Source organism: Rhinatrema bivittatum, chromosome 1, assembly GCF_901001135.1.
Source record: "Rhinatrema bivittatum chromosome 1, aRhiBiv1.1, whole genome shotgun sequence".
In the NCBI taxonomy this organism is placed as follows: Eukaryota; Metazoa; Chordata; class Amphibia; order Gymnophiona; family Rhinatrematidae; genus Rhinatrema; species Rhinatrema bivittatum.
In genome coordinates, this window is record NC_042615.1 from 512,284,747 (window position 1) to 512,298,281 (window position 13,535).

Sequence of the window (13,535 nt, forward strand, 5' to 3'; positions counted from 1 at the left end):
GCTGTAAGAGTATTGTTTCTACAACATTGCCAATATTTTGCGCTACCAATGTTGCTGTTGAAACAGTCCTAAATGGTAATGGTAATATTTATTTTGATATACTGATTTTCATAGAACTTCAAAATGGTGTACAAAGAAAACACATTAGGCAATAAAATTATATTATATTCAATAATCATGCAAAAGGCAATAAACTTTACATACAATAATCAATAAAATCAATACAGTGTAATAAAAACCTACAAAAATAACATCAGAAAATTCCTCTCCTAAATTTAATATTTGCCATTAATCAAAACAATGTAAAATAATGCTATAATTCATGAAATCTTAAAACATTAAGAAGCCACACTACCAACTAAAATTTTACATACTATTAATCAAAAAATTGTACAAGAAGCCATACTGTAAACTAAACCTTTTATTGGCCATTAACCAAATCTTATACAAATAGCCAGGATTTAACTGGTTCCCTAAATTTAATAAAATTATTCTCCAGACAAATATCCACAGGCAATGAATTCCACATCAAAGGGGCTTGACATTGAAAAGTTGATTGTCTCGTTCCTTCCAAACAAATTTCTTTAGAAAGCAATTGCAAAAGTCCTTTTTGAGATAATCTTAAATTTTGTGAAGGATTATGCAAAATCAGCAAATTGGAAAGATGGTCTAGGATCCTTTTTGACAGAACTTTGTGAGTCAGACATAAAATTTTAAATGCCTCTCTGCAACAGTCAGGCAACCAATGTAAATCCTTAAATACTGGAGAGATATGATCAAATTTAGACACAACTTTAATCATCTTAGCAACTATTTTCTGCAGTAACTGTATGCAATTTCAATTTATTTATTTATTTATTTTTTTGGATAGAAGGCTTCTTCGACGCTGCAATAAGAACGCCGGTAGGGCTGGTCGCTGGGGGGATGGTAGATGAGCGAACACCGTCCCCTCTGACCCTAGACACCACCTTGAGCCCCGGCGCGCCGGTCAGACCTGTGATCCCTACACAGGGTGGAAGCTCCTTTGTTCCAGCAAGCGCCTCAAGCAGTTTGTTTTCTGAGCTTGAGGAAGTGAATCCGGTGGATGTCGCTGCCGGGAGAGAAGGAGAGATGGCCTCGGCAGCAGTGAGTACACCGGACTTTAGAGCGATTTGCCCTGTGCAACGGTATGGCTCCATGGTAGAGCAGAGCCCGATTCAGCACATAGAAATGTTGAGTGCTGAATCGCAAAAGGGAACCGATGGGGGAGTGAGAGGTGTCCAGCCGGACCCAGAGACTGTGAATATTAATTTGGGCCAGCCAGAAAGTATTTCTTTGGGGAATGTCTGGTCTGCGTTGAAGGCAATTGAGTCTACATTGAAATCTTGGCAATTTCAATTTATTTTTGTTTTGTTTTTTGTCTTTTTCATTTCATTTGTTGGGTTTTTTGTTTATTTAAAATGAAAACAAATAAACAACAAATGAAATTTTAAAAGTGAAGAAAAAAATAAAATTATATTGCAAAAGAATGGGAAACATTTAGGTTGAAAGTGGCTTCATTATTTACTCTCATGCGTAATAGTAATGGTAGTTGATATTGCAGAGTGGAATTAATGTCTAAAAATGTTTAGATGGTAACTTTCAAACTGACTCGCATGCACACACATGCGTGAGCTGATTATATAACATGTTATAAAATCAGCTACCTGCACATACACACACGCATGATTTTATATCAACACACGCATGTGCACGTGAATGTCATGCCGACGGCCCGAGTGCAGGAGATCGCTCCCGGACCCCTGCTGGACCACCAGGGACTTTTGGAAAGTCTTGAGGGACCGTCCTGATCCCCACAAGACTTGCCAAAAGTCCAGCGGGGGTCCGGGAGCGACCTCCTGCACTCCGGCCATCGGTTGCCAGTATTCAAAATGGCGCCGATAGCCTTTGACCTATTATGTCACAGGGGCTACCGGTGCCATTTGTCAGCCCCTGTCACATGGCCATCGGTGCCATCTTGTGCTCCTACCATGTGACAGGGGCTGACCAATGGCACCGGTAGCCCCTGTGACATAGTAGGTCAAAGGCTATCGGCGCCATTTTGAAACCGGCAGCCGAGGGTGTGAGTGCAGGGGATGGCTCCCAGATGCCCCGCTGGACCACCAGGGAGTTTTGGTAAGTCTTGGGGGGGTCAGGAAGGTGGGGGGTTGTAGTTAATTTAATTTTAGCGGGGAAACAAATAGGAATTGACATATAGAACGTATCGGGAGGGCCCCCTTGCCGAATGCAATGTATCTGCCCCCCGACGAATATGAATCCCGAATGCAACATATGGGGTCCCTCTGCACATCCCTACTGAATGCAAAGGTTGGAAGAGACGATAAATACCTGGCTTTTGAAAGCCACTGGACACAAGGTCATTAATCTGCTTGAATCCTAATGTCAAAATTTTGAATTTTATATGCCAGGTGATTGGCAACCAATGAAGTTGGGCTAAGACAGGGATGATATGAACATGTTAATCAGTTCCAGACACTAAACATGCCACTGAATTCTGGATAGACTGCAAAGCCAGCAAAGTAGATTGTGGTAAACCTAGGTAGAAAGAGTTGCAGTAGTCTACAGAAGAGAGGATTAAAGATTGGGTGATTAATCAGAAGTATTAATCAGAGGTAGTTAAGAAAGCTTGATTGAGTGCAGCATTCTCACAGGCCGATTCAGTAAAGTACGAGGGAGAGCGGACGAACACCTGCTCTCCCGGCGCGCGCAATTCAGTATTCAAATTAGGTGGTGCGGTAGAAATGGGGAAAAGGAGGCGCTAGGGACACTAGCGCGTCCATAGCGCCTCCTTTTAGCCCGGAACAGCGGCTGTCAGCGGGTTTGACAGCCGACGCTCAATTTTGCCGGCATCAGTTCTCAAGCTCGCTGACAGCCACAGGCTCGGAAATCAGACGCCGGCAAAATTGAGCATTTTCAGCCCGACAGCCGCGGGCCGAATTCAAATTTTAATTTTTTTTTTAACTTTTTTTACTGTTTGGGACCTCCGACTTAATATCGCCATGATATTAAGTCGGAGGGTGCACAGAAAAGCAGTTTTTACTGCTTTTCTGTGAACTTTCCCGGTGCCGGAAGAAATTAGCGCCTACCTTTGGGTCGGCGCTAATTTCTGAAAGTAAAATGTGCGGCTTGGCTGCACATTTTACTTTCTGTATCCCACGCGCATACCTAATAGGGCCATCAACATGCATTTGCATGTTGAGGGTGCTATTAGGTGCCGTCGGAGCGCACTGTACTGTATCGGCCTGTCAGTTTGTAAAAACAGCTCCGAACCAGAGACTGAATTTGAGGATGCATGGAGAGAGTAGAATCCACTAGAACTCCTAGCCTGGGATTTAATAGGAATAGAGAAATTATTAAAGGACCAATTGGGAGTGGAACTGTAATAAGAATGCCAGAGTAATACAATCTGTGTCTTATCAAGGTTTAAAACCAGTCTGTTAGTAGACAGCCATTCGCTAATCTTAGAGAAGCAGCTTAAAATTTTATTAAGCACCACAGATAAAGTAGAGGTGAGAGGAAAACAGAGTTGTATGTCATCCACATACACTTTAAAAGAAATATCGTTCTGAGAAAAGAATTTTGCATAAAGGAAGCAGATAAACGTTGAATAGTACTGGAGACAATGAAGAACCCTGGGGAAATCCTGCAGTTAGAGGCACAGGTGAAATGATGAGCTGCCCACGACCAACTCTGTAAGAACAATCTGTGAGGAAAGAAGAGAACCAGTGAAGAACAGTGGAAGTGATACCCAGTGATTCCAGATGACCTAGAAGAATATGATGATTAAGAGTGACAAATGCAGCAGACAAATCAATCAGCACCAAGAAATACTGAAGACCCTTCCAAACTCCATCCTAACAGTGTCAAAAATTGATAGAAACAGAAATTCAGTGTTGTGACAGGAAAGGAACCCAAATTGTGCCTCATGTAAGATGTTATTGTTGATGAAGAAAGCATAGGGAAGAAATGGGATGGTAGTTAGCCAGATCCAGAGGATTTAGATTAAGTTTCTTTGGGATAGGACAAATTGTAACAGACTTTAAGCAAGAAGCCATTACACCCTGGACCAATGAGGCTTGAATTATAGCGCTAGTGAAACCTCCCACGTCATGCAGCATCACTTTAATTAAAGCTGTAGAGCATGTATTGAGGGAACAGTAGTTGTCTTTTAAAAAAGCCAGAATAGTACAGACCTCATCAGTAAATGGGAGATCAAACTCAGACCAATTTTCAGATCCCAGATCCAAGTTAGTGAGTGTCATAAGACTGGTAGATTGTAGGTCAAGTCAAAGATTTTACTTTTGAGAAAAAGGGCAATTTCATCAGAAAAAAATAAGGGAACAGTGGAAAAGGCACGATGTGAAACAGTAGTCAAGAATGAACCACATGAAAAGCTCACATGATCTGGAAATGACTGAAGCAATTTTATGAGAGAAATATTTATTTGTAGCAGTATCAATGGCAAGTCTGTAAGATGGACTCTCTACCTGGGTAACATCAAGCTAGGTTGAGAGAACATTGCATAAATCTCAGCTTTGGCTGAGTTTCCTCACTCCGAAGGTCATCAAATCTTCACAAGAGAGCACTGTGCTGTTCTTACATCTCACTTTGAATGTCAACATGGCCCTCTAACTCTTACACTAATACCTAAACCTCACCTCGAGTTACTAGGTGGGCTTCCCATAGAGATATAAATACCGATCTAGTGTGCAAGCATTATGGCTATTCTCTCTCTCTCTCTCTCCCCCCTTCAAAACTACTAAAAATGATCCACCCAGTGGTTGTATGCAGGAAATACAATTCTAAAATGTATCACAAAGTATGAAAAGGTTAGCATTTCACATAGGTATGAGAGCACTGTGTTGTTCATACATCTCACTTTGAGTTACTAGGTGGGCTTCCCATAGAGATATAAATACCTATCTAGTATGAGGGCATTATGGCTAGTCTCTCTCTCACCCATTGCACAGCTTAACACTATTGAAAAAGGTGTAGCTAAAATCAACATTAAAGCTGTGTGATACAGCTTGCAAAACTATGAGCCTCCTGTTTTTCAGATTTGCATCACACCATGCCATATGGTGCTGTTAAAAGCATTTAATGCATACAAAAATGCCATAACACGATTTGATAAATAACCCCCTTAGTAAGGCAGCTTTCTTAATATCTGATTTACATTTGCGTTCAGTATGGTGAAGCTCTCTTTTTTAGCATCTTCATGTCTGTGGAAAACCAAGGAGCAAAAGTGTTCAGTTCACAGAGATCAATTTAAGGGGGCCAGATCATCAAGAGCTCATTGCAGTGCCAACTGGAAATTAAGGGGCGGATTTTAAAAGGGTTACACACATAATATATGTGCGTAACCCTTTTAAACCCACTCCTGCGTGCACCGAGCCTAATTTGCATAGGCCTGGCGACGTGCACAAGCCCAGGGACACGCGTATGTCCCGGGGCTTGAAAAAAGGGGCGGGAGTGGATGGGGTGGGGCGGTCTGGAGGCAGGGCGGGGGCAGGACCGAGGTCTCCGGCATAGCAGCTGTGCCGGGGGATCGCGCGCCGGCACTTGGCCGGCGCGCACAACCTACATCTGCCTGGAGGCAGGCGTAACTTATAAAATAAAGATAGGGCGGGTGATTTAGGTAGGGCTGGGGGGCGGGTTAGATAGGGAAAAGGAGGGGAAGGTGTGGGGGGGGGGGCGGAAGGAAATTTCCCTCTGAGGCCACTCCGATTTCAGAGCAGCCTCGGAGGGAAAAGGGAAAGCCATCGGGGCTCCCCGAGGGCTCGGCACGCGCAAGGTGCACAAGTGTGCATCCCCTTGTGTGCGCCGACCCCAGATTTTATAACGTGCGCGTGGCTGCGCACGCATGTTATAAAATCGGGAGTAGATTTGTGCGCGCCGGGTTGCGCGCACAAATCTACGCCCACGCGTAGCTACTAAAATCTGACCCACAGTCTTCAATCTTAGAGTCATCAGGAATGTTAGGACGCAGTAGCCAGAGATTGCATAAATGCTTGAGCTCTACAGGAGAATGATGCAGGCAACTGTTAATAGTGGGAAGAGCTGGCAAAATAAGTCTAGAAACACTTAGCAGACAATGGATTAAATGATAATCAGACCAAGGAACTAGCAATATTGACTCAAGAAAGGATTGCTTAGTGATCCAATCATTAGGGACAAAAACAAGATTTAATATATGTCCTAATTTGTATGGCGGGATGTAAATGATCTGAGACCACCCCATAGAATGCCTAGAGTTCAAGAGGAAATCGCAACTAAGAACAAACAATTTTTTATGTCAATCTTAGACGGAGGTAAATAATCCAGAAAAGTGTAGCCATTTGCAGATAAATAACCAGGTGGGCTATAGAACAAACAAAAGCTCCACTTTAAGGATGAGGTCAGAAAAAGTAGCTCCAATGGAACCATATCTTACAGGGAACCAACAAAGAGACCTAAATAAGTTTTAGTTACCACTAGAAGGCCACTTCCAACCCCGCCCCCCCCCCCCCCCACACACACACACACACACACACACACACTTATTTTGTCAGGGTTTCAAAAAGAGTAGTCAGATAAATGTAACAGATTTAATAAAGCAATATTGGAGGAAAGAAGCCACGATTCAGTGAAGCATGGGATATCCATAGAGTGATCCTTTAGTAAGTCTACCAAAATTGGTAACTTACGATGAAAAAAATTGGGCATTGATCCAATAGAGGGACAGCGTACCTGCATCATTGACTGGCGTATAAATTGCTGGAGTCGTATTGACACAGATTAGAGATAGGGCAGAACGCCTAGTTCTGTGGGAAGAAAGAGAGAGAGAGAACCTTAGTGTTCTCTACCAACAATCACTGGAATATGGTGTTCCATTAATGGAACTAAAACAACAAAAAATATTTTTAAAACTTTACAAAAAAGCATGTTAAAAAACAATGTTACTTGATGCCATTGGCATAATGAGCACTGCTGGGGAACCTTCTAGCGAGCAGAGTATACAGCTTATAACCTACAGGGGAGACCTGGCATAGGACAGATTGCTGAAATGTCAAAAGAAACAATATAACAGCCTACACAAGGGGCACAAAATAACCATAATAAAGAGGAACAAACATGGAACAATGAAGTCACAAGGCTCACTAGGTATGCACGAAGGAGTGCCCAAAAGAGCAGACCACGGGCAATTAGTAGGGAGATCCTTCAGATATACTTGCTTTAGAAGCACCTTGTATGCTCACAAAAGACATTGGATATGCTGGTGGGGAGTTCCAACAAACATGTACTTTAACCAAAAATTATCTCCAGTCCAAACAGCAACCAAAATCTCCAACTAATCTTCACAAACTTCAAAAACGTACTTCTGGTCTCAGACCTTCACAGCTGAGTTAGTGTCCCTTCAGGTGGAAGGCACTAAACAAAAACCCAACACTCCTAGTGGTAGAGAAGGGCTCCTAGTGGGGTCTAGCATCTCCTGTCTCTTTTTTTGTTACTCTTGGACCTCTGGGTTAGAAAGTTCCAAAATACAAAAATCAAAATCCCATGGGAAGGAACGGTTGCAAAGATTCCTCCCAACTAAACAGGAACAAAACTTTTCTCTGCTACCAAGACATGACTATCCCCCCCCAGGGAAATACGGGTCCTTTTTCCTGACCTCTTTAAGGCAGGGGGAAAATTCTCCTGAGGCAGGACCAGGCTCCAAAGGAAAAAAAAAATTCTTTCAAAAACCCAGACTCTCCAAAAACCCTTCTTACACTCACTCCCAGAGACACTAGTAATAGAATGCATACACCAGCGATCAAAATAATTGATAGGCGACATAAGGATGAAATCAGCCAATCGGTATTAACCTGCTATCTAGGCCTCACCCAGGCCCCCCAGGGCTGGAGAAGCACTTTAGGGATGTGAGCCGCATGCCCCTCTGAAAATGGATCTGAAGGAGCTAATATGAAGGAATTCTGGGGTGTGAGCCCCACATTCCTGCTGGGAGTAAGGGAGTGAATGAGGAATATTGGGGAAAAATGGAAGGAGTTACTTTCAAATGGGAAGCATTGTTTAACTGGATTTGTTAATCATATCTTGGCTGAGAATCCTGCTGAACTCTGAGTTATTCATCAGTCGAGTTATGCCCTCGGCATTATTATTGCATACAGTTGCTGGCTTGGTAACCCCATGAAATAAAGAATTCATGGTTTACATTATATCTTTGTGTGGATTGGTGATCTGTGACATGCCTTGGACTGCCAGCACTGAGGATCCAGCGACACAAAGAAGGTCCGAAGTTCACAGAGGGGAGATGCAAGGAAGGGGCTCCCGGTCCAGCCCAAGAGGAGTCCAGGTCTACTTCACCATCTACATGACCCAAAATGATGAATCCTAAAGTCCAAGAGACTGACACTTTGTGCTAAAGCAGTGCCAGAACCTCCCATCATGTCATGTGCCCCGAGAGGGGGAGGGGGGGGGGGTTATACTAAGTAATAGTAGTGTTTGCAGAGTGTGCACATGTTAAAAGGTCCTTGTTAAAAAAAAAAAAAAGCCCTGCATCTTTTAACAGGGTCATTCTGAGATCTGCTTTGCTAACCTGTCCAACCTGCAAGGGCCAATTAGCCCATGGGATCCTTCCACCCCGCCGACACCAAAACAGAGGCCTCCAACATCTGTGATCCCCACCACTTTCCTCCCCTCCCCCACCCCCAGCATAACAGAGATTGGGGATCCAGGCTGGGATCTACTCACCCTACATCCCTGACAAATTAAAGAGTGGGGCTTTGGCCTGACAAGGTCTCCCTCAACCCTCCCCCCCCCCCCCCCCCACTCCATCTGACATCCAAAAAAATGATCACCCTCAATATAAAAACAGTAGCTCTGTCTCTGCGATTCCCCCACCCCAACATTGAAAAGATTGGACCTTCAGCACTTTCAAAACCTTCTGCCCCTTAGAATACCCACTCATTCCCCCTGCTATACCATAATGGTATGCATCCCAGGCTTCTGAAGGAACAGGAGGTGGACCTTTGGGCCAAGGTGGGGTTGACGCTACCCGCAGGGCAAGCCCTACGGGTCCCCACCATTGTCAGGTGGAGCTGACTGATTGAGGAGGCCAGCTGGAGCTTCGCCAATACCAGCCCCACAGTTTGAGCCCTTGGATACTGGGGCCAGCTGGACTTAGATGGGCCTCCAGCCGATGTCTTCTGAGAGATGACGAGGAGGTCAGACAGGGGTCAGCAGTGGAAGGAGTTGATGGTCTGATCTGGATGAGGAGGATCCCGGAGACCTGGGTGCCAAGGAGAACAGAGGGCAGACAGGGGGCGCCTGAGTAAGACCAGGCCAAAGCCTGAAAGGCCAAGTCCAGACTGAATTTGAAAGGAGCACACTGTTCAGATATTTGGATAGCATATTTTCCTCAGGGCTCCCTTAACAGCCTCATTTTTCAAGCTGTAAATGATAGGATTGAGCATGGGTGCTAGAACTGTATGCATGACTGACACCATCCTATCCCTCAGGACAGAGGGTGCCAAAGAAGGACGGAAATAGATGGAAAAAATAGTCCCATAGAATAAAATGACCACAATGAGGTGAGAGAAACAGGTGGAGAAGGCCTTGCGTCTACCTTCTGTGGAGCGGATTCTCAAGATGGCTGCCATGATGCATATGTAAGAAGTCACTATGAAGATGAAAGGCCCCATAACAGAGAAGGCACCCTCAGTAAAGATGACCATCTCATTGGCAGTAGTATCAGAGCAGGATAGTTTAAGGAAGAGGGATATTTCACAGAAAAAATGGTGAATAGTGATAGGCCCACAGAAGGACAAACGGGATGCCATGGCAGTATGTAGGAGAGAATGCGCCAGAGCACTGGCCCAGGCAGCTAAAAGCAACTGGAGGCAGTGCCTTCTGTCCATTGCTGTGGCATAGTGCAAGGGGTCACTGATGGCCACGTAGCGGTCATAGGCCATCACAGCTAGAAGATTGCTCTCCATGTTCCCCAGGAATATGAAGAACATCATCTGGGTGATACATCCATTGAAAGAAATGGTCCTCTTCTCCAGAAGGAGATTGGCCAACAGCTTGGGGACAGTGACAGAAGTGAAACCCATATCCACCAGAGAGAGGTTACAGAGAAATAAATACATAGGAGTGTGGAGCTGTGGAGCTAGGAGTATTACTGAGATGATGATAATATTTCCCAATAGGGTGATGAGATAGAGGGACAGGAAGATGGCAAAGATCAACATCCAGAGATCTGGGAAGTCAGAGAACCCCAGCAGCAGGAACTCTATGAAGGAGGACTGATTTCCAGTATCCATTTATCACAAATCTGCAGAAGACAAAATAAAGTTATAATGACACACATGATCTGCCTTTCGCAAACAATGTAAAGCATGACTGTTTACCAAGGACTTTGAGCCTTGAAATTTTAAATTGTGAAATGTTGATATGTCTGTCTTGTTTGGGTTTTAGCATGTTTATGCTGTAGCATGTAGCCCTTGTGGGAGAGTCAAATAATAAATCTATAAATAAATAAATAAATAAATATAGCCCACACATCTCTTCCTTCCATGTGGGAGTCTGAAAAACAGCCTCAAGTTGGCTTGAAACCAAAGCTACAAACCAGGGCTGGATTCCAGTGGCAGGCACCTTTAGGCAATGGAGGGGGGGGGGTGCAGGGGAAGACCCCCCCTTCCCTAATCCTCTCCTCTCAGACTGTGACATTCTCCCTCGCTCCATCTCCCCTTCTAAGTCGCAGCAGCAGCAGCTAAGTCATAGCAGCAACAATTAAAGATAAAAAAATGTTACCATGGGGCACCCTGCAGCCATTGCATGCTGACAGGCTCTGTGACATCCCACCTGTAACACGGGTTCCCAAGGTAACAGGATGTCCATGCTGAAGGAGAGGGTGGGAGCACCACAGGGCCTGTCCACGTGCAAGTTACTGCAGGAAGTTGAATTTTTTTTCTACCTCTAGTTGCTGCTGCTGCTGCTGCTGCCACTATGGCACCTGTGCTGCTGGAGGAGAAAAGCAACACCAGGCCCAGATGAAGGCGTGGCAGCAGTAGTGACACTCCAATTCCTATCAACATTTGGAGCCAAAGGCAATTTCCTACATTACCATGCCTAAATTCAGGCCTGCTGCAAACTATTTCTTCAGTTATCTTAGCAGACATTTCATACTGATGGCTGAGCTGGTTTCAAATACACTGGCTGTGAAGGGGGGAGAGTTAATGACATCTGGACTGCAATGCATTGTGGGTAGTGAAAGCCCTCAATTAAGAAGTAATAACACATGCATAGTAATATATATTATTACATGGCATTATATAATAAAACATGGCATGCTATAATAAGACGTTGCTTGATAAATCCTGGGTTATTACAATAGCACATGGGATGATGTAATCATGCATGCTGTGATCAATGCCAAAGCTAAATTACTGAGGCAGTTTTTTTAACCATTTTCCTTCTCTGATCACAGTCTTCCTCTCACACATCATTTCTATTATTTTAGTGTCTTTTTCCTGTCCCTCACTTTTCTCTTCCTCTGCTCCATTTTGTTTATTCTCAGATTTGCATTTCTGCTCTCTGTTTTACCAATCTCCCTGTTTCTCTCTCAGCCTCTGACAGTTTCTCTCCCTTCTCTCTACCAGTCTCTCTTCTCAATCTCTAGCAGTATTTCACTGGTCTCTCCCTATCCCCACTTCCTATCTGTCTCTCTCTCTCTTTCAGACCGATTCAGTAAAGTCAGCGGGAGAGCTTCCCGGCGCACGCACAGGCCTCTCGCCTGTGCGCACGATGCAGTATTTAAATTAGGTCCGGCGGTAGAAATGGGCAAAAGGAGGCGCGGAGGCCCGGAACGGCGGCTGTCAGCGGGTTTGACAGCCGACGCTCAATTTTGCCGGCGTCAGTTCTTGAGCCCGCTGACAGCTACGGGCTCGGAAACCGGACGCTGGCAAAATTGAGCATCCGGTTTTCGACCTGACAGCCACCGGCCGACTTAAAATTTTTTTTTATTTTTTATTTTTTCCTTTTTTAACCCTTCGGGACCTCCGACTTAATATCGCCATGATATTAAGTCAGAGGGTGCACAGAAAAGCAGTTTTTACTGCTTTTGTGTGCACTTTCCTGGTGCCCGAAGAAATTAGCGCCTACCTTTGGGTAGGTGCTAATTTCTGAAAGTAAAATGTGTGGCTTGGCTGCACATTTTACTTACTGAATTGTGCGGGCATACCTAATAGGGCCTTCAACATGCATTTGCATGTTGAGGGCGCTATTAGGTTCGGCGGGTTGGACATGCGTTTTCTGCCCCTTACTGAATAAGGGGTAAGGGAAAACGCGCGTCCAATGACAGGTACTGTATCGGCCTGTTTGTTAGGCTGTCTCACTCCCTGTTCCTTTTTGTTTTCTCATTATCCTCTCTCAGCCTCCCCCAGGGCCAGCTTCAGCATGAAACATTTGGTGGGTGCAACCACTTATTCAAGGGAGGGGGAGAGCAGCTAAGTACACTAATAGCTCTCTATCCCTCTCATTTTCCCATCCCGCAGTTTGATCCCCAGAGTGGTCAGCTCTCCCTTCCTCTGTTACTCCTGTCGGTTGCAGATGGCTGCGACCGCTGTTGCTCACCTCTTGTTCCCCTGCTTTTACTTCGTTAGGTGGACTGGCCATCTCCACCAGCTATTGGCAGCCTACTCACTCCTGTTCCCGGGCCTCCCTGGTCGGTGCGGACGCTACCGACTGCCATTTTGCCCTCGGAGATCTTTAGGTGTGCGTGTGTGCTCTCGGGCCAGTCTTAAGCACGTCATGGCGGGAACCTCGGGGGCATCCCTCCGGATGACGTCAATCCTCACGGACTCTTAAACCAACTGGCCCTGTCTGCCTATGACTTGGCAATGAGTTCCCTCATTGCTGAATCCGCTTCGCTCACAACGGACTTCCGTTCCAGCTCCTGCTTCTTCGGCTTGAGACGTCCTAGGTACCCGCTCCTCGGGTGCCCTTCCTCGTCTCTGGCTATCCGCTCCTTTACGGGCCTTACACCTTGGACTACTGCCTGCCCCATTCCCCGGGGCTTCTCCTGGAACCATTGCTACTGCGGACCATCGCTACTGTGGACCACTACTGTATCATCTCTAGTGAGGAACCCTCATTGGTGTACCCTGCCCTGCGGACCACTACCGTATCATCTCTAGTGAGGAACCCTCATCGGTGTACCCCACTCTGCAAACCTGCTGTTCATCTCTACTGAGGAATCCTCGTCAGTGTACCCTGCACTGCGGACCTAATCCTTAACAGAATGCAGGATTTTGTGCAAGAGAATGATACTGGAGACACTGGCAATAGCAATCATAATACGATCAAATTTGACAATAACTAGAGGGAGGATATTAAGGAAAACAATTGCATTAGCATTTAACTTTCAAAAGGGAGACTATGATAAAATAAAGAAAATAGAAAAAAACTAAAAGATGTATTGTAGTTGTAAAGGATAAGAGTTTACATTAGGCATG

The 13,535-nt window shown here is 45.0% G+C and overlaps 1 protein-coding gene across 1 annotated transcript; it reads right to left on the reverse strand.

Annotated features, from left to right (window-relative positions):
• Positions 1–9,413: 9,413 nt before the first annotated feature.
• LOC115098490 (olfactory receptor 1361-like) lies at positions 9,414–10,343 on the reverse strand. The gene has a single exon (XM_029615036.1). The coding sequence runs from the start codon at positions 10,341–10,343 to the stop codon at positions 9,414–9,416; it is 930 nt and encodes a 309-aa protein (XP_029470896.1).
• Positions 10,344–13,535: the final 3,192 nt, after the last annotated feature.